The sequence below is a fragment of the Phascolarctos cinereus genome, unplaced genomic scaffold (genome assembly GCF_003287225.1).
Source record: "Phascolarctos cinereus isolate Bilbo 61053 unplaced genomic scaffold, phaCin_HiC Scaffold_5;HRSCAF=322, whole genome shotgun sequence".
Taxonomy (NCBI): domain Eukaryota; kingdom Metazoa; phylum Chordata; class Mammalia; order Diprotodontia; family Phascolarctidae; genus Phascolarctos; species Phascolarctos cinereus.
The window spans coordinates 11,300,399-11,321,265 of record NW_027555958.1 but is presented as its reverse complement, the minus strand read 5'-3'; the positions used below and the strand labels follow the sequence as shown (position 1 = coordinate 11,321,265).

The window sequence follows — 20,867 nt, the reverse complement described above, 5'->3', positions numbered from 1 at the left end:
TTGAATAGACTGGGTGGTGGCTGCTTAAGGCCAGTACTAGGCTGATGGCAGTGGGAATAGACAGGAGTGGATGGTGGAGTGAAGGTGGGCAGTCCACCTGCCAGGGGAAGCAGTGCTAGGCTGAAAATCAGGGTGGGACCAATAGAATTCATAGGAACCGGGAGCGTTGAGCCTTTGGGGAGGCAGGGCAAAAACCTGGTGAGCTTGAGGCAAGTAATGAGGGCAGCTGGCTAGTGTTTGGGACAAGGGCTTTTGTTCTGCTGGGGTCTTTCTCCCCTCTCAGCAGGGGGCTGAGCTAAGTGGTTCATAGCAGGAGTGGATGGGACTCCGTTGATGACTTATTATAAACCTAACCAGGGAGCCCTTTGATGGAACCCCCCTCCTAGTCAGGCGTACCCAGGTTCACGATATGAAGGGCCTGACTGCCCCCATCAAATTCACAGCTTCTTATCATCAAGGATACATTCCTTATTCCAGGCCAACCCAGAGAACTCGAGAATTCAAAGCAACAGACATCTGATGAAACTGAACAGTAAAAAAATAAAAAAGGAATTAGACCAGGTGCTAAATACTCATAGTATCCACTTCCAAATGGCAGCCACACGTGGGCCAAGAGAACCTTATTTGTGGGAAAGTATTCTTTTTGGACTATCCATCCCTGAAAGTTGTGCAAAGGCTCTGCCATACAGTGATGTCACCCAGCATCACACAGCAGGTAACCTGGAAAAGCTGTCCTCTCTGAGCAATGGTCTCCTGCTCCTGAGCATTCTGGGAACGTCTCTGTGCAGAGGCACAGCAACTTGGATAAATGAGACACAATTGGAGTGAAGATTATACCAAGCTTTCCCCCTGTGGGAGACTGTGTCTGAATGGCGGTGCCACAGACAGACAGAAAGAAATCAGGAGAAGGAGAAAGCTCAGGGGGAAAGAAAGAGAGACATTTCCTCTTTCCCCTCTCTCTCCCATGTATCTGACCTTGGAGAATGCGCGTGCCTTACTGAAGGTGTGTGGGCTGACGGAGAGAGAAGAAGGGCTGGCCAACAGGGGAGGCTGGAGAGAAAAAAGGAAAAAGACCCAGGACGCAGGGAGACGTGCTGTGATCCACAGAGAGAGGAGGAGGGATTGTAATGAGGTTTTGCACCTCTCTGCAACATTCACACGGCCCTGAATTCTGTGCTTTGACAACCAGGACTGCTAAGGTGATAGAGGACATCTGTAGGTGACATGTAACACCCAGGGAAAAGGATGCGACAGTCCTGCTGTCCTCTGCATTTACCACAGCTGCAAAAATGGGGTTGGTTCTGAGCACCGCATATTAGAAAGGACAGTGATAAGGAGGAGGGTGTCCAGAGCACCGCCTCCAGGAAGGGGAAAGGCTTTGAGTTTATGTCTTAGAGGATCTGATGAAGGGACTGGAGTGGTTGTTTAAGCTTGAGAAGAGGAGACTTTCAGGCATGGCACCATGACTGTCATTGAAAGGCTGGTGAATGGAAGAGGCATTAATGAAGTGCTCAGCCCCACCTGGCAGAGCCAGGGGCTCTAGGTAGAGATGCCAAAGTGACACATTTAGATTTTAGGTAAGGAAAAAATCCTCACAGGGGGTACTATCTCAGAGCAGAAGGGGCTGCTTCCAGAAATAGTGGACTCAAGTCAGGTATAGGGGTGCATGCTTGTAATCCCAGCTATTGAAGAGATAGAACTGGAGACCTCTGAGATGCACTAGGCTATGTCAATAAGTTTGGCATTAATATGATGAGTCCCTGAGCCCCTCCCCAATAGTGTGGAGTCACCAGGTTTCTTACAGAATGGCCAATCCAGTTTGAAAATGGGGTGGGTCAAAGCTCCCCGACTAAAAGTGAGATTGGACTCATGAATAGCACCTGAACTTCCTGCCTGGTCAAGATAGGGAGATCCAGTCTTTAAAAAAAGGAGATGGTAGATTCCACATCACTTGAGGTCTTCAAGTAAAAGCTAGATGGCCATGCATCAGGTGTGCTGTGGAGGAGATTTGTTTCCAAGGATTTGTTCTGTAAAACTTGTACTCAGTCAAAAAGCTGCATCCAAGGACCTAGAAGGCCACACATAGCTTTGAGGCTGCAGGTTCCCCACACTTGCCCCAGTCTCTTCCCGCTGTACTACCATGAAGGGAAATATTGATAATATTTTGTTATTTTTGTTGTTCGGTTGTGTTCAGTTCTTCATGACTCCATTTGGGATTTTCTTAGCAAAGATATTAGAGTGCTTTGCCATTTTCTCCATCCCACTTTACAGATGAGGAAACTGAGGCAAACAAGGTTAAGTGGCTTGCCCAGGGTCACACCACTAATAAATGTCTAAGCTGTATTTGAACTCAGGAAGATGAGTCTTCCTGACTCCAGACCCAGCACTCTATCCACTGTGCCAACTTTAGAGAATGTAATTATAGGACATGCTAGGCAAGAAAGGGGCTTAGAGACCAGCTGACTGACTCCCTTGTGTTACAGGGGAGTTCATACCTCAGAAAGGGAAAGTGATTTACCTAAGATCACACAGCAGGTTAGCGACAGAGCTGACATTAGAACCCATGTCTTCTGGTCCACAGGCCAATGTTTTTTCCTGCTGTGTAAAAGCCAGTCTTTTGTTGGAAAAGCTCTATTCACATGGAGAGATTTAGCCCAAGCTCTGTCTGTCAATGGCTGTAACTGCCCTAATAAATGAAGTCACTATGTTTAGTGATGGATGAGATGACAAATTGATCTAGCCTTAAAGTTGGAAGATCAAGAAAGGAAGAATCACAGGTATTCTTGTAGATGGCATCAAATAGGGAAAGCGGAACTGAAGTTCATACCTGAGTTTGAATCCTGACTTTGTCACTCAGTAGTTGTGGGACCCTGAGCAAGCCCCTTCCTGACTCTGAATCCGGTCGGATTGATTGATGGATAGATAGCATTAGAGAGTGAATAAATGAACATACCAATGGCAGCTTTGTTATTGAAGCCCAGCACAGAATCCTGGAGTTCTTTACAGAGGCAAGTTCCTAAGATGGATAAAAGGATCAAAGACAGAACCCCACGAGGGGAGGAACCAAAGACTCTTGGGAAACCAGGATAAACATGTCTCTGAATTTCATGAAGCAATACCAAAGACATCAAGAGAAAAGCAGTGCTAAAGATAAAAGAAAAAGACAGGTGCTAAATCATGTGACCACTGGCTGCAGGGGGGCCCAGAGGCTTCCTCGTTTCTCCATCCTGGTCACTCCCTAGTAAACACCAACCACGAAAAGTGAGGAGAAAGATGGCTGTTTCTCCCCTGCCTGACATGGTCCTATATATGCTTTAAGAAAATCACTTTGAGAACTGAGTGGAGTGGGGAGAGATTGGAGGCAGGGAGACCAATCAGGAAACTCTGGGCAATGGTGGACCACCTACCCCACCACATCCCCAGTAGCCTTCACTGGTGATCATGCTCTTAAAAGAGGCCACACTAGTTCTTGTGGCTTTGAAAACTCATGTCCCTGGGACTTTCTCTTACAACCTCACATTCTACAGAAAGGAGAAATTTTACTTATAAAGAACCCACAGCAGGATGGTAAATGCTGAAGGAGAGAAAGGAGACAAAATAAGAGCGATAAGTAGAAAGGGAAAGCTTAGCCTGGCAAAAGCGGCACGAATGGAGACAGATCACGGTGTTCATCCTTTGGTGTCTATGCTCTGGTATGTCTAACATAGTTGTCTATTTCAGGATTGGGGACATTACAGAGGAAAAGCCAGGTACAGAGGGTTCATGCTACTTGCTGTTTGGGCTGTCATCACCTCGTGCCTGTACTATTGCCCATAGACTCTTTATTAGTCTTCCTCCCTCTCGTCTCTCTTCGCCCCTCCCAGCTGCCACAGTGACTTACTTAAAGCATATGTCCGACCATGGCAGTCACGGAAGAAAGAGCCCCCTTTCTCACCCTCCTTTTGCTTTGTTCATAGGAGCCCCAGAGTCTGCTGGGAAGGCTTATCCCCAACTCTCCAGCCCAGGAAATGATGAGGTTTCACCCGCCCTAGGCAGCTGACATTTCAATTGACCAACCAGACCCCATTAGGAGAAATACAGACTCTTGCAAATATTCCCTCTCCTCCCCAGAAGGGACCAAACCTTCAAAACTCAATTACATGGAATCAAAATTGATTACAACCTACATAATGAGTGGCTCTCCTCTGGTGTAGCCCTACAAAATTTAATTAAAGCAGGCAGCGGTATCTTGAGATGATTGGGAATAAATATGTTGCTTTCAATCTGCGATTTCCTCCTTGATAATTATATGACATTAAGTTATTGAGCTGAGGAAAGCCCATTATGGTGGCCATCTGCCTAAAGGACACGTTGGGACCATTCGGATACTCATCAGCCACAATTCCATTTCTCTTTCCAGATACATCAGAGCAATGCTGCTCCAGATTAATTTAGTAGCAACGGCAGCTCTTCTTGTGGTGGTAAAGAATTGGAAACAAGGAGGCGCTCAATGATCGGGCAATGGCTGGACAGACCGTGGGCCAGGAATTTTAGAAGTGACTCAGAAGGCTTTAAGAAGCGACACATGGGAAGAATTTGGAGAATGGGAAGGCTTTTATGAATCAATGGGGTCAGGAACTGGGTCCTAGATTTCCTTATCTGGAAAAACTCCTGGAAAAGGAAACCCTTCCACAGAGGTAGGTTGACACCTTCTCTACAACATCCAGTCTTGGGGTTGCCCAGAGCATCCTTGGGTCACAAAGTGAGCCCCGCCCCCAAATCCTCTGCTCTCTCTGCATTTCAAGCCAGAGGTGAGTGTGTGTTTTCTCTTCATTCCTTTGGACTCATGGTTTATTAGTGCACTGATCAGTTCTAAAGCGCTTTGAAGTTATTTTTCTCTGTAGTGTTACCACTGTATGAATTGTTCTCATTCTGCTCACTTCAGTCTGTGTCAGTCTATAGAGGAATGCCCAGTTTCCTCTGACCCTTGTCCATTTGGTCTTTTTTCACGGCACCATATTGCGTTACATTCACATACTATAATTTGTTTAGCCATTGACTGATAGGGCACTGCCTTGGGTTCCGATTTAAGGCTACCCTCAAAAGAGCTGGTGTAAACATTTTTGTCCATATAGGACTTCTTCCTGTTTGATCTCCTTGGGATGTATAGACTAGGGCCAAGATAGTGAGGCCAAAGGGTGTGCAGAGTTTAGTAATTTGTGGGGGGCATCCATTCCTCACGAATGCTTCACCTCCCATTTCCATGCCTTTGCACCTGCCACCCCCCATATCTAGAATGTGCTCACTCTCCACTTCCACCTTGAAGAATCTGCTCTTCCTTCAGGACACAGCCCAGGAACCAGCTTCTACTCAATGCCTTTGTTCATTCTGCCAGCTGCTAGGGCCTACCCTCTCAAACTAGTGCCCATTTAACTATCTTGGAGTTATTTGTATGTATTCTCTTGATATTCATGCTACATATACTCATTTGAATAAATGAATGGATAGATGAAAAACATTTATTAGGAGTCAGTCATTAAGTGGGAAATGAGGTGGAGCAGTGGATAGAGTATGGGGCCTGGAGTCAGGAAGACTCCTCTTCCTGAGTTCAAATCTGGCTTCAGACACTAGCTGTGTGACCCTAGGCAAGTCACTTCACCCTGTTGGCCTCAGTTCCTCATCTGTAAAATGAGCTGGAGAAGGAAATGGCAAACCACTCTAGTATCTCTGCCAAGAGAACCCCAAATGGGGTCATGGAGAGTCGGACATGACTGAAATGACTCAACAAGTCATTAAATGTTTATTAAATCCCTACTCTGTGCTGGCACTGTGTGAAGTGCTGGAAAATCAAATACAAAAAAAGGAAGACAGCCCCTGACTTCAAGGAGCTTATATTCTAAAGGGGAGACAATGCATATTGGTAACAATAATAGTTCGCCTTTATAAAGCTCTTCAAAATTGCAAAACCCTTTACATGTATTATCTCATTTGAGCCTCACAATAACCCTGGGATGTAGGTGCTGTTATTATCCCCATTTTATAGGTGAGGAAACTGATTCCAAGAGAAGCTAAGGGACTCAGCTGAGGTCATATGGAAAATACATAGTAGAGGCAGAATTTGAATTCGGGTCTCCCTGACTTCCATTCTAGTCACTGTACCACTTTGTCGCCTCCCAATGTGGGGAATAATGGCCAGGGAAGGCAGCTATGATCTGGGGAGTCTCCCTGCCTGAGCTTCCAATGTGGGTGGCTAAACATTACATCACTGGACAGAGCGTGTCACCCAAGTCGCTGCGAAAAGTTCTGGAGTTCCTGCTGTGGGCTGTGGGAGGGAGTAGGGGTCTTCCTGCCTCTCTCTGGCTCTTGACTCAGCTAGGGGATTCTAAAGATGCTCCTGTGCTTTCTTTTCCCCTTCCAAGGCAGTGCTGCCTCCTGGTTGTGCTCTTCCTTTCCCAGAGTAGGATGGAGGGATGAACAAAGCAGTGGAGGTTTGGCTTTTCTTGGAGGTCTTCAGAGGCTAAGTGTTGGGTACACATTTTTGGGTACACTATAATGGGGATTTTTTTCAAGTATGGGGCATCTAGTCTAGTATAACCCCATAAGGTCCCTTCCATTTCTCAAATTCTATGATTCTATGACAGCTAAAATGTGCTTCACCCTTCCTCCATTTCCAGAGATAATGGAGTTTTTGGAGGGAGAGTATTTCAAAAAGCAAAATGCATTGATCAGATATCAGGATCTCAAGACCCAATCCCAAAATGGACTACCAGAGGCAATAAGTAAAGGCCTGCATTCAACTTTTTATTTCTTTTGAAAACTTTACAAATATTTTTTACTTTTACATTAACTTTATTCCCAAATATATCCTTCCCCTCCCCTCGTAAGGAACATCTTTAAAAAAAGAGAGGGAAGTTTTTTGTCCGGCAAAACTAAACAATGCAGTAACCAATTACTGTATCGGAAATGTTCTGCACCCGTAGGACCCACACCTTGGTTGAGAGGAGAGGAGGGTGCCTGTTTCCCACTCTTTTTCAAAGCCAATCTTTTCAATCCCACATGAAATTTTAAAGGAGAAAGTTAGCACTTTACTCTCAATGGTGGGGAAATTCCACTCAACCGAATGCTGGAAGGGGATCATTCTCACCACAGTCCAAGACCTCCTCAACAAAGTATGGGAGGTCATGGTGTAGGACATCACTGATAAAAACAACTTTGTAACTCAAGTAGCTGCGTCGTTTTCTAGAGCGGTAGCTGGCTTTTAATCGCCTCTCACCCCCCAAGTCATATGTGATGTCAGGATTCTTACAATCTTACGTTTTATCCTCTCATTTGAAATCTGACCCCACTGGACAGGCTTGTTGAATAGATTTGAGTGGGATCTGGTGCCGAGGGTAGGGAAAGGTAGTATAAAGTGACATCTGATGGGAAGAGCTATGAATATCTGTGGAAAGAGCCCTGGACTTGGATCAGGCAATTCAGGTTCCAATCCTGATCATGCTACTAAAGAGGTATATGACTGTGGCCAAGTCATTTCTGTGGGCATCAGTTTCCTTCTCTGTAAATTTAGAGAGTTCAACTAGATGGCCTCTAAGGTGCCTTTCAGCTATAGGTTCCTTTTCCTCTCCAAGCCTCAGTTTCCTCATCTGGCTTCCTTCAAGGCTCAGCTAAAGCCTCCCTTTCTACAAGAATCCTCTCCCAGTCCTCCTTAATCTTAGAGCTTTTCCTTTGTATCCTCGGTGCTTATGGGTATGCTCTCCTGTGGCAAAAGCTGAGTTCTCCCAGAGAGCTGAACTCTCAAAGGCCGGTGGTGAGTCATAATCCCTGCCCTAAATTCCTTGCTGACAAAGTAGTAGCAAAAGACGTCCAGGCAGCAGTTGATGTTGGAGAGGCAGAAGGCTAGCTGCAGAGCAAAGCTGACACCTTGCTTGGTGCGGCAGTCTTGGATGAAGCCATTCCTTACCAGGAACTGCAGGAAAATGCACAGGTGCACGGGCAGGAAGGAGACCACAAAGACAGCCAGGCTGGCGGCGATGGAGCGGATGACGTGAGCCCTCTTCCCAGCCCAAGCATTTCGCTGGTCCTGCTTGCCCAGGAGGGTGTGGATGCTGCTGAAGGAGCAGACACAGACTGTGCCCATGGGGAGGAGGAATCCGAAGAACTCCAGGGGGACAATGGCTGGGACACCCCAGGCACTATCAGACATGTTATGGAAGCATGTGGAGTTGCCTGCATCTCCATGGAATTCGTAGATGGGGATGGTGCCTATGCACACCAGTGCCCAGATGGAACAGCAGACTACGGAGATGTTCCTTGGGGACCGGATGTTTTTGACCCAGATCGGGTGCTTGATGGACACATAGCGATCGAGGCTGATGAAGGTGATGGTGAAGACACTCCCATACATGCTGACAAAATAGAGACACTCGACCATGGTACAGAGGGAGGATGCATGGGCAGGGCCCTGGGAGAGCGCCATCTTGAAAGGAAGAGAGAGCACAAGCAGCAGGTCGAAGACTGCCAGGTTGATCATATAGATGGAAGTGGCCCTGTACTCCTCCTGCCACTTTCTCAGGAAGGAGGCAAAGCTGTAGATGGCCAGCAGGTTGAGGCACAGACCCAGGAAAAAAGTGGGGACGTGGACACCCAGCTGCACCGTCTTCATCAGGCTGTCCACTTCCTTGAAGGAACAACCCTCGCTTAGGTTCATGTTCTTCCCTGAAATACAAACAGCAGACAAGGCTCGGCACCCCAGTACTTCACCCAAATGGCCATGCCTCAAGAGGGGGCGGCAACCAAACTCCTGTCACATTTTATTAAATAAATGTGGTGCAGAGATAGAGGAGACCTCATTTCATGACTCACCTCCGTCACTTCCTGGCTGTGTGGACACAGGAAAGTCAGTTAAACCCTCTCTGTTTGGTTTTCCTGAAGTGCAAAATGAGGAGGGTGGGGTCAGTGACCTTGAACATCTTTGTTGCCCTCGGATCCTAAGAAGGATCACTCACCTTCACCTAGGAAACACACAAACACATGTACATAACACATAGGAACTTATGACTTGCCCAGGCTCTCACAGCTGGGCTTGAATCCAGGGTTCCCTGACTTTGAGAAAGATCCTATCCACTTTGCCATGCTGCATCTCAAACTAGCATTATATTCTATCTAAAGTCACAGTAATCTCTTCAGTCAAGCTGGAGTCCAAGGCAAGGCTGTGATAAAAAGAGTGCTTAGCATTGACATGAAATTAGGAGGGGCTGCAGATATCCATAGGACGAAGGCCACAGCATCATCACCTGGGGTCTACTATAAACTAATGTTATCATTCTCTGATTTGTCCCATCTTTTTTGATGGGGCCCAGATAGAAACCGTCCTGTGACAAGTGGCTCTCCTGCAAATATTCCTTTATAGTCCCTATTTGGATGCATGACCTGTGGAGTTCTGTCTTTGGAAGATTCTGCACATCACCTGGCAAGACAAGGTGCCAGACACTGAGGTCCTTTCTTGAGCTGAACCGCCACGCACTCAGACTCTACCGCAGAGAGTGCAGCTCTGATGGGCTGGCCACCTTGTTCGAATGCCAAATGTATGTTTGCCTAAAAGACTATTTTTATGGAGATCTCACACAAGGCAAGTGCTCACACGAAGGTCAGAAGAAGTGGTATGGGGACACTCTCAAGGTCTCTCTGAAGAACTTTGCAAGCGATTGGGAGAATTGGGAGACACTGGCACATGGCATGCCTGCATCAAAGGAGATATTGTGCTCTATGAGCACAAAAGAAATGTGGGAAGTGCAAATTTAGAGACATCTCCATTCCAAATGTTCATATGGGCTTATTTGTGCCCAATGTGTGGTAGAGCTTTCCAAGCTCATTTTGTCCACAATCAAACACACTGTATTTGACCCCAACATCATCATGTCGTTGGTCCTCTTTGAGCATGAAGGACAAACAGCATGTTTATTCTTCAGCAGACAATTGCTTTTTGAAGTTGAATTTTAAAGTGTTAGGACATAAGCTTATCTCTGTAGGATTGTTATTATTATTATTATTATGACATAGATAAGGCCTCTTATGACCTGGGTATTTACTAGGAAAGCTTCTTGGAAGAACTGGGGCTTGAGCTGGACCTTGAAAGATGGTGAGGATTTAGTTAGGATGGAGGGGGGCAGCCCTTTAACCAATTTGAAGTCCATTTTACCATTCTACTGTCTAGCCCATGCCTCTCTATTTCATCTACAAGAATAGCCTGAATGACTTTGTTGAACACTTTGTTAAAATCTAGATAAAACTCCATCAACAACATCCCCCTATCAACCAGTCTAGAGAAGGAAAGAAGGTCAGTCAGCATGAACTAACCCAGCAGAAGCCACCATGCTGTCTCTTTTGTGATGCTTGCATCCTTTCCTCAACCTTCATACCCAGTCGCGTTGGCCAATTATGTCACTGTCCTGGACTTCAGTTTGTCTGGATCTGGTGACTTGTACCCATCAAGGTCACCTACGTGCTTTCTTGCTCTTCTCTCCTCATTTTGGATTTCAATTCCCTATTAAGCTATTTGGGGTTCTTTTCTTTCTAATTCAAATATTATTCTCTGTGAGAGAGAAAATAAAACTCAAATAAAGGTGGAGTGTTTCCGCTTTCTCCATGTCATTTTTTATCACCGTCTCGTGCACACTCAGCAGTGAGTCTATCCCTTTCCTCGCCCTCTCTTCTTTGCTTCCCTTCACATTTCTTGTCAGTCAGCTCATTCTGATTGTTGGCACTCCAGACACCATTATTAGAGGACCATTCCACAGTTCTGCAGTTTTCTTCTTACAACCCATGACCTAACACTCCCCATTCCTCAGCTCACAGAGGAAAAAGGCTCAGTCTTGGATGAGCTGACCCTAAAAATCAATATCTCTTTGTCAGTACTGAACTGCACCCACCAAGTGTTGACTCTGGGAAACTTCTGACTCTAGCTTGTGTCTAAGCTTCCACAGATGTGGGTGGAAAGGGTCTCCAACACCCATAAAAACAACAAAGACCCTAAGTCCATTCATTGGGTAGAGGACAATCTTGATGTCATCCCGTGGATATCACAGAAAACATAAAGGACACATAGAAACCTATACACAAATTCAGAGAGCACATATAATGGCCCATAAATGATCAGTGTGACTCTTCTCTCCCTTATGGTCTGGCCTCAAACCTTTACAATCTGTGTGACCCTGGGGAAGTCACTTAAGTTCTGTCTGTTCAGTTTCCTCCACTGTAAAAGGAAGGTAAAAATAGCCCTTTCTTCCCAGGGTTGTGAGGATCCAAGGAGACAATATTTGTAAAGCTTTAGCACAGTGTCTGGCACATAGTAGGAACTTAATAAAATCCTTATTCCCTTCCTTGTTTCCTTATTTCTCCTTTCCCATAGAGTCCTGCTCTGCCCTGTCCCTCCTGCCTTTTAGTAATATGCTGTAGTTTGGATTCCTGGAAAAAAGGAACAATTTGAGGCTGCCAGATAATCCCGTGGCATTCCAGTGAATCCATCAGTGACACCCCAGAGACCCTCTGAAGGGTTGGCCTCCCACTCAAGGGAAACATACTCAGACCTGATAGACAGGCAGCCACCTTCCCACTGAACCTACCCTGTCTAAATAACTGTCTCAGTGGAGGCAAAGTCCAGATCCCTTTCTCTTCCAAAATGTGGCTTTTGATTCATGATGCCGCTCTGTCCAAAACCAGGACCCATGCAAACAATCACCCCTTTTCTCTGGGAGGTGGCTGTAGAAATTTCCTATCTTTGGATAGGTGACCCTTGTGCCAATGCCCATCAGAATGGGACTCTCATCAGTAGAGATGAAAGCCCTGCTCTTCGTGAACAGTGGGGCAGAGTTGGCAACACCCGAGATGCTCCAGTCTTCCTGAGTCATCTTTGGGGACTTCCAGCCCTAAGGGAAGAGGGGAGAAGCCAGCCTCAATTCAGGGTACAGAAGGAAGAGAGTCTGGAAAGATGTTAGAGGAACTGGCCATCTCCAACAGGCCAGCTTGGCACACTAGCTAGTGACTTCAGATAATTCCCTTTGGGCAAGATCCAGAACTTTCCCTCTTGGTTGACCTGAGTTAGCTTCTCAGATTTTTGTTTTGCTATGCTTTGGAAAAATGAGTTCCTTTGCTTTTCATTATGTATGTTCCTCATGAAACTGGTGGGAATATTGTTCCTTTAGTGGAAAAGGTATCAAGCCTTGGATACAGAGCTTGGGGTACCCCTTACTCCCAATAACAATGACAAAGCCATCAGACTATAGATTGAACCCAATCATACCCCTTAGACTAAGAATCTGTAAAGGAGTAGATAGATATAATTCTCGCCTGATATCCCCTCTTTCTGAGGAGAGCAGCGTCGTGGTGTCTGGCTCCAACTTCTTGCTTCCTTTCCTGGCAGAAATGAAAGTCTCCTTTGCTGAAAAGTGAGGAGAGAAGAGGGTTAGAGACATCTATTCTGCCTCCTTTTGAGCCACACAAGGATAGCTCTCTACACAGGTCTCCTACTCTACAGACAGAAGATTGCATCCCCAAATTCTTTTATTTGACCCCCAGCCACCTGGGATCACAGTGCTGCCTAAGCAGCCCTTCTTCTCTGGCTAGAAGGCTAGATTCCAGAACTCTTGAATCTGGTGTTACTCATGAAACAACTCTCCAAAAAATCCTGCTTTAAAAAACAAAAACCACAGTGTTGTATTCCAGGATCATACTGCCTAAGAAATCCTTAGAGGAAGCTTAGATTCAGGCATTACACTGACCAGAAATTCTCCTCTAAGGTTTGGTGTGAGATGGAAAATCCTTCCTATCTGTTGTGCTTTCAAGATCTCTCCAGAAGAGGGTAGCTATCAATTGGGGAATGGCTGAACAATTTAATGGTAAATGAAAAAATGATTTCAAGGAAACCTGGGATGACTTGTATGAACTGACGAAGAGTGTAGTAAGTAGAGCCAGAATAATTTATAGCATGATAATGATATTGTAAAGACAAAAAACTTTGAAAGGCTTAGGAGCTCTGATCCATGCAGTAACCAACCATGATGCAGAGGAGCAATACCGCAGAATGCTACCTACCTCCTGATAGAAAGGTGAAGAACTGAGGGAACGCATGAAGATTTACTTTTTTAGACATGGCCAATGTGGGAATTTGTTTGTGACTTTTATTTTTCTTGCTTTCTAAATAGGGGAGGAGGGGAGGGAAGAGAGAAGATAGAAAAATCTCTCCAGTAGACAGGCAGAAGAGAAAAAGTTTTCAAAAGAACCCCCAAATCTTTAGTAGATTCCTTTTATAGGCCAGCTAGCTAGTGCAGAAGAAAGAAGGTTGGACATCAGAGTCCAAAAGACCTGAATTAAAATTAAATAAATATTTTTAATTAACTACCATGTGCTAGGTGCAAGGTGCGAGGTGTTAGCTGTTAGGGAGAGATTCTAAAAGTCAGGGATTTGTGATTTCCACAGTGTGGATATTCTCTCCACCAATACAGATCTCAACCCAGCTATACCTTAATAGCTAAGTCCTAGAGAGTTCCCTGAGGACAAACAGCTTACTCCTGTCGCATAGATATTAAGTTTGAGGGTCCAGGAATCATACCAGGTGCTAGGGACAGAAAAAAACAAACAAAAATTACATAGCTGCTGCCTTCAAGGAGTTTGTATTCTCTGGGGGAATACCAAACACTAGTTGTTGTTTGTCCTTCGTGTTCGAAGAGGACCCAAGTGACATCATGATGTTGGGGTCAATGAACAGTGTGTCTGATTGTAGCTGATCACACCAGTACTAGCTCAGAAGGCTCTACCACAGGTCGGGCACAAATAGTCCGTATGACCAGATACTTATACTACAAAAGAGGAAGTGTATTATAGTGAATAGACACCTAGACTCAAAGTCAAAAAGACTTGGGTTCAAGTATTGTCCCTGACCCATACTAGTTGTAGGACCCTAGACAAATCACTTCAATTTTCATCCCCCTGGGCAATTCTCTCAGAGCAGAGAGGTATCTGCAGAGTAGCTACTGGGAATTATATAGACTAATGACATCACAGATCAGGTCTTCCCACTAAAGTAGTTGAGGGAGCAGAGGGGGAAACAAAGAGCTCTAGAAATATCCAAGGAGTGAAAGGTCAGTGTGGCCCCAGGTGTAGTCATTGAGGATTTCAGTGCCTCATGCAACTTCCAAGGTGATAAATGAGAGAGAGGTTGCTGGCCTGCCTAGGGGGAGGGAGTCTCCTATTTGAGAGGTCCCCACACTGATGCAATGATGCAAATACGGGTCTAGAGGAAGAGATAGAAAGGGCAGAGAAGGATGGGAATAGGGAGAGACAGACAGACAGACAGACAGAGACAGAGATAGAGACCAAGAAAAGGACAGAGAGATGGAGTGATAGGGACAGAAACAAACAGAGAAATAACATGCATTCACTAATGAGCGATTAGGAGAAAAGGTTTCATGGGAAATTCCCAATTGAGCTGAGCTTTGAAGAAGAATTAGGATTCTGAAAGTTAGGCCCTTTTCTCAAACCTTAACCAAAGGTTTTCCCTACTGGGGAGAGAGGTCAGCCTAGATGACCCCTAAAGTCCCTTCCATGATCTTCCATGATAAGTTCAGCCCCATCCCTGGCTCTTTTAGACCTTTTTTACTGTCCAGCTCCCTCCCCACTCCCTTCTAGGCCGTGAGGCCGTTTAAGGCAGCCCCAGATTATCATACCTTCAGCCTCAGTGATCAAGCCAGCACCTAAGCCTCTGGACACCTCTCTGAATATGTTTACCAGCCGTACATATACTTGAAGCCAGAGCTTGCATGACCACATCCTCTTTTCAGCAGAAGCTTTAAAAAATCCTACTTTACTTTTGCACATACATTAGAACTTGAGCCTTTTTTTCAAAAGAAAAAAAAAAGATCAAGGAAATCCACTTTTTAAGGTGGAGGGAGAACCCACAATGTCACCCTCAGGGTGTTTTTTTCTTCACAGATGGCATCAGTTCTGGCCCTTCCCTAAGACAATTTAAAAATATATATTTATTTAGCATTTTATTTTCCCCCAATTATATGTAAAAACAATTTTTTGACATTTGTCTTTAAAATTTTGAGTTCCAAATTATCTCCCTCCCTCCCCACCCCACCCTCATGTTGAGAAGGCAAACAATTTGATACAGGTTATACACGTGTAGTAATATAAAACATACTTCCATATTAGTCATGTTGTGGAAGGAAACATGGACCAAAAACCAAAACCAGATCCAAGAAAAGCAAAGAAAGTAGAAAAAGTCTGCTTCAATCTGTATTCAGACACAGTAAGTTCTTCCTCTGCAGATAGATGGCATTTTTTGTCATAAGTTCTTTAGAGTTGTCTTGGATCATTGTATCGCTGAGAATAGCTAAGTCGTTCACAGTTGATCATCTTATGATATTGCTGTAATTATGTACAATGTCATCCTGGTTTTACTCATTTCACTTTGTATCAGCTCATGTAAGTCTTTTCATGTTTTTCTGAGAGCATCCTGTTCATCATTTCTTATAGCACAATAGTATTCCACCATAATCGCATACCACAACTTATTCAGCCATTCCCCAGTTGAAGGGCATCCCCTCAATGTCCAATTCTTTGCCACCTGGAAAGAATTGCTATAAATAATTGTGTACATGTACCTCCTTATCCTTTTTAAAAATCTCTTTTGAGATAATAACCTAGTAATGGTATTGCTGAGTCAAAGGGTCAAACCCATGGTTTTATAACCTTCAGGCATAGTTCCAAATTGCTCTGCAGAACAATTGAATCAGTTCACAACTCCACCAACAATTCATTGGTGTCTCAATTTTCCCATATTCCCTCCAACATTTGTCATTTTTCCTTTTCTGTTTTATTAGCTAATCTTATAGGTGTGAGATAGAACCTAAGAATTATTTAAATTTTCATTTCTCTAATCAATAGTAATTTAGAGCATTTTTTCATGTGGCTATAGATAGCTTTGATTACTTTATCTGAAAAATAAATGTTCTTGTCTTTTGATCATTTATCAATTGGAGAATGGCTCTTGCAAATTTGACTCAGTTCTCTACATATTTGACAAATGAGACCTTTAACAGAGAAATTTGCTTCAATTTTTTTTCACAGTCATGATTGCTAACTTTATTTCCCTCCATCCTATTTCTCCCTGTTTATTCTATTCTCTCTCTCCTTTCACCCTGTTCCTCCTCAAAAACATGTTGCTTCCAACTACTGCCTCCCCCAATCTGCCCTCCCTTCTATCAGCACCTCCCTTTTCTTATCCCTTTCCCCTCCTACTTTCTTGCAGGGTAGGATAGATTTTTATACCCAATTGAGTGTGTATGTTATTCCCTCTTTGAGCCAATTCCAACGAAAGTTCCAATTTCAAGCATTCCCTGCCACCTCCCCTATTTTCCCCCTCCACTGTAAAAAGCTTTCTCTCTCCCTTTTTAAGTGAGGTCATTTATCCTATTCTACCTCCCTCTTTCCCTTTCTCCCAGTACATTCCTCTTTCTCACTCCTTAGTTACATATTTTTAGATATCATCCCTTCATATTCAACTCACACCTGTGCCCTTTGTCTATATGTATTCTTTCTAACTGCCCTAATAATGAAGAAGTTCTTATGAGTTACAAGTATCATCTTCCCCTGTAGGAATGTAAACAGTTTAACCTTATTAAGTCCCTTATGATTTCCTTTCCTCTTTACCTTTTTATACTTCTCTTGAGTCTTGTATTTGAAAGTCAAACTTTCTATTTAGCCCTCGTCTTTTCATTAGGAATGCTTGAAAGTCCTCTATTTCATTGCACATCCATTTTCCCCCTGAAGAATTATACTCAGTTTTGCTGGGGAGGTGATTCTTGGTTGTAATCCTAGCTCCTTTGCCCTCTGGAATATCATATTCCAAGACTTCCAATCCTTTAACGTAGAAGCTGCTAAATCTTGTGTTAACCTGAGGGTGGCCCCATGATACTTGAATTGTTTATTTCTGGCTACTTGCAGTATTTTCTCCTTGATCTGGGAGCTGTGGAATTTGGCTATAATTTTTTTTGACAAACTGTAGTATTTATTAAATTATAAATTTTGTGACAAAAAAAGAAAAAAATGAGACATATTAGGAGAAACCTCAAACTACAAGGACTAGACAGCAAACCTTACGGAAACATTACAATGTGCATTACAGTCAGGATTTTGGAACAGAAGTTATTGGCTATTTACATTTTTCATTTTGAGAACTTGAAGATAAAATGGTTGCTGTTTATTTAAAATATCCCTCATAACTTCCAAAAATAATCTGTTTTCACATTAAATTAAGTATCCTGCTCTTATCAATAACCAGCATGTCATATTGCTCCTAAATTTAGTGTTCTTTCCATATGTCTATCCATGTAGAGAAATAAGACACAATGTAACAGTCAGATAATGAAGACAGTTAATGTGCAGAGAAATATACAACGACCGAAAGGATTGAGGATCTCAAAAAACCCTACTACTAAATAAAAAGACTTTTAGAAGAAAAACTAGATATTGCTAAGTAGCTTTCGACACCCAAGTTTCTGACTTTTAAATAAAATTTCCAGAGACATAGTAGACATTTTAGTTACAGCCCAATTCTTCCCATTTCCCTTTCCCACCCCTAACTCCCAAATACACTGCTAGAGGATGAGTATGATGCATCACGAGTAGAAATGTACAGATACTGTTGCAGATGTACTTGTATTCTTTTTTTGGGGAGGCAATAGGGGTTAAATGACGCGCCCAGGGTCACGCAGCAACTAAGTATCATGTCTGAGGTCACATCTGAACTCGGGGCCTCCTGACTCCAGGGCTGATTCTCCATTCACTGTGCCACCTAGCTGCCCCTCTGTATTCCTGAACATGCGGCTGACAACATCTTTAAACTTCAGGTGCTGTGCATTTCCATCAGGCCTTCTAGACCTGACACCCGCACTCGCTGCCCTACCCCCTGCTGCAGGTCTATCAGCTGCTATCTGATTTATATTTGGAACCAAAGGTCTTGGCTGAATTGAGGATGAGCCTCATGCAATGTGAGCAGATACATCCTCACGATCATTACCAGCATCTGATTTGGTTTCCTCGATGGAAATGTCTGAAGATAGTAATTCATGGTCTTCCTTTTCCTCTCCTCTGTGACTCCTTTTAGCCATGCCAAATCCACTGATTTGCAAGTGAGAGAGCCCTCTAGAGAAGTGTTGGCATCAGGTGAAGGTGTTGCAGGGTTTGTTAACTGGCCATCTAATGAAGTTAAAGGTCTAACAGAAGTAGACTCCAGAGGCAGCACAGAAGCCCCAGATTTGGCTATACTATTCCTGGGAGTTTTCATTTTGGGATCTCTTTCAGGAGGTGATTGGTGGATTTTTTTCAATATCTATTTTACACTATGGTTCCAGAATATCAGGCAGTTTCCCTTGATAATTTCTTGAAAGATGATGTCCAGGCTCTTTTTTTTTTATCATAGTTTTACGGTAGTCCAATAATTTTAAAATTATCTCTCCTGGATCTATTTTCCAGGTCAGTTGTTTTTCCAATTAAATATTTCACATTGGTTTCTATTTTTTCATTCTTTTGGTTTTGCTTTGTCATTTCTTGGTGTCTCATAAAGTCATTAGCTTCCATTTGCTCCATTCTAATTTTTAAGGAATTATTTTCTTCAGCGAACTTTTGTACCTCCTTTTCCATTTGGCCAATTCTGCTTTTCAAGGCATTCTTGTCCTCATTGGATTTCCCCCCCCCCCCTTTCACCATTTGGCTTATTCTGTTTTTTAAGGTGTTATTTTCTTTAGTAAGTTTTTGTGTCTCCTTTACCAAGGACTCATTTTGTTGACTTATTTTTCAAGATTTTCTTGCATCCCTCTCATTTCTCTTCCCAATTTTTCCTCTACCTCTCTTACTTGATTTTTAAAATCCTTTTTGAGCTCTTCCATGGCCTGAGGCCAATTCATGTTTTTCTTTGAGGCTTTGGACATTGTGACTTTGTTATCTTCTGAGTGTGTGTTTTGATCTTCCTTGTCACCATAGTAACTTTCTAAAGTCAGAGTTTTTTTTTTCCCGTTGTTTGCTCATTTTCCCAGTCTATTTCTTGACTTAACTCTTTGTTAAAGTAGGGCTCTGCTTCCAGGGTGGAGGGGGCACTGTACCAAGCTTCAGGAGTTTTGTGTAGCTGTTTTCATAGATATTTCTAGGAACCTGTAAGTTTTCAGTTCTTGCACGATGGTATGATCTAAGGAGAGGTGTTTACTGGTCTCCTGGCCCGTGTCCTGGTCTGTAAGTGACCATAAGAACTCTTTTCTGTTCTGAAACTGTAACGAGGGTCTCTGCTTCACTGTAGTCACAAGCTCTGGTGTGCCAATGCTCCTCCTAGCCCTGGGACTGCCACGCAGGACTGCTACCTGGATCTGAGTATGGGCAAAGCAACAGAGTCTTGCCAGTGCTAGCAAAAAGACCCCTGTAATCTCCTTCTGATGAGTTGTTTGACCCCCTTACCATCTGTGGGCTGAGAGCTCCAGAAGTAGCTGCCAGTGAGGCTGATTCAATCACTCCCAAGGCCTGTTGGCCTGGTCTGCACTGGCACAGCCTGCACTGGACCATTCACCACTCTCACCCAGGTGTGGCAGACCTTTCCTGCTGACTTTCTAAGTTGTCTTTGGCTGGAAAATTGTTTTACTCTATCTTTTTGTGGGTACCACCACTCCAGAATTTGTTTTGAGGCATTGTTTAAAGTTTTTCAGAGGGTTTAGGGAGAACTCAGGTGTGTTCCTGCCTTTTCTCTGCCATCTTGACCCCACTTTAATCCAAGACCCATAGGACAGTTTTAATGCAATAGAAAGGGCCTCAGTTTTCACATCTGCAAAATGGGGGTTATCATAAAATAATAGATTGAGACTTGGAAGAAATATGAGATCGTGTAGTCCAGTCCCTTCATTTTACAAATGAGAAAGCTGAAGCCCAGAGAGAAATGACTTTCCCAAAGTTCCATAGGTGTAGCAAAACCAGAATTTTAACCCAAGTCCTTTGACTCCAAAGCTAATGCCCTTTTGGACTAGGTAGTCTTGTATGGTCGGAGATGGGGACAAAATGAACCAAATTCTCATGTTCCCAGGGAAAACTTAGGGTAGAGGGCAGAAGTCATAGAGATTCTATTTTGAGAGCAAAGCCTCCAAAGTGAACTTGATTGATGAAATACTTCTCTTCCTACGAGATGATAGGACCTGTTTGAGCAGCTGGCCAGTGACATGTCAGTACTTTTCCTTTATGCTTTCTACTTATGCTGAGCCATATCTCTTTTCTCATTTTTAGTCTTTCCTCTTTGTGGTTTTTTTTTTTAACTAATGCAGATCTTTGCTGACAAGTCATGACCTTCTAGACAACAGATAATGAGGGAATTCAGGTACTACTCCCACAACAGTAGCATCTCTGTTTCGGTCTACTAAGATATAAGGAATTTTATTTTTCATTATATTATTTGGTGCCTGACATTTATGGCACCTACTAATTTTTTCCATGGAGAAAAGATTCATGATGTCAAGACAGGAGGCTTCTGGGTAGTCTGTAAGTTTTTGACCTCTCATTTCTTCTTCCTGGCCTCTGTTATCCCCTTTACTCCTCATCATTCTCACCTATTTCCACCTTTGTATTGAAATTGTTGTTTTGTTCAGTCTTTTTTAGTCATATCCAATTCTTCGTGACCCCATTTGGGGTTTTCATGGCATAGATACTGGAGTGGTTTGCCATTTCCTTCTCCAGCTCATTTGACAGATGAGGAAACTGAAGCAAAGAGCTTAAGTGATTTACCCAGGGTCACACAGCTAGTAAGTGTCTGAGGCCAGATTTGAATCAGGAAGATGAGTCTTCCTGACTGTAGGCCC

At 43.7% G+C, this 20,867-nt stretch overlaps 1 protein-coding gene across 1 annotated transcript; it reads right to left on the bottom strand.

Annotated features, from left to right (window-relative positions):
* Positions 1 to 6,759: 6,759 nt before the first annotated feature.
* On the bottom strand, positions 6,760 to 14,755 carry GPR55 (G protein-coupled receptor 55). The gene is made up of 3 exons (XM_078154647.1): positions 14,700 to 14,755; positions 8,842 to 12,415; positions 6,760 to 8,694 (listed from the first exon to the last, which is right to left on the bottom strand). Exon 3 carries the CDS (start codon positions 8,684 to 8,686, stop codon positions 7,691 to 7,693), a length of 996 nt encoding a protein of 331 aa, XP_078010773.1. The 5' UTR covers positions 8,687 to 8,694; positions 8,842 to 12,415; positions 14,700 to 14,755; the 3' UTR covers positions 6,760 to 7,690.
* Between the last annotated feature and the right edge of the window lie 6,112 nt (positions 14,756 to 20,867).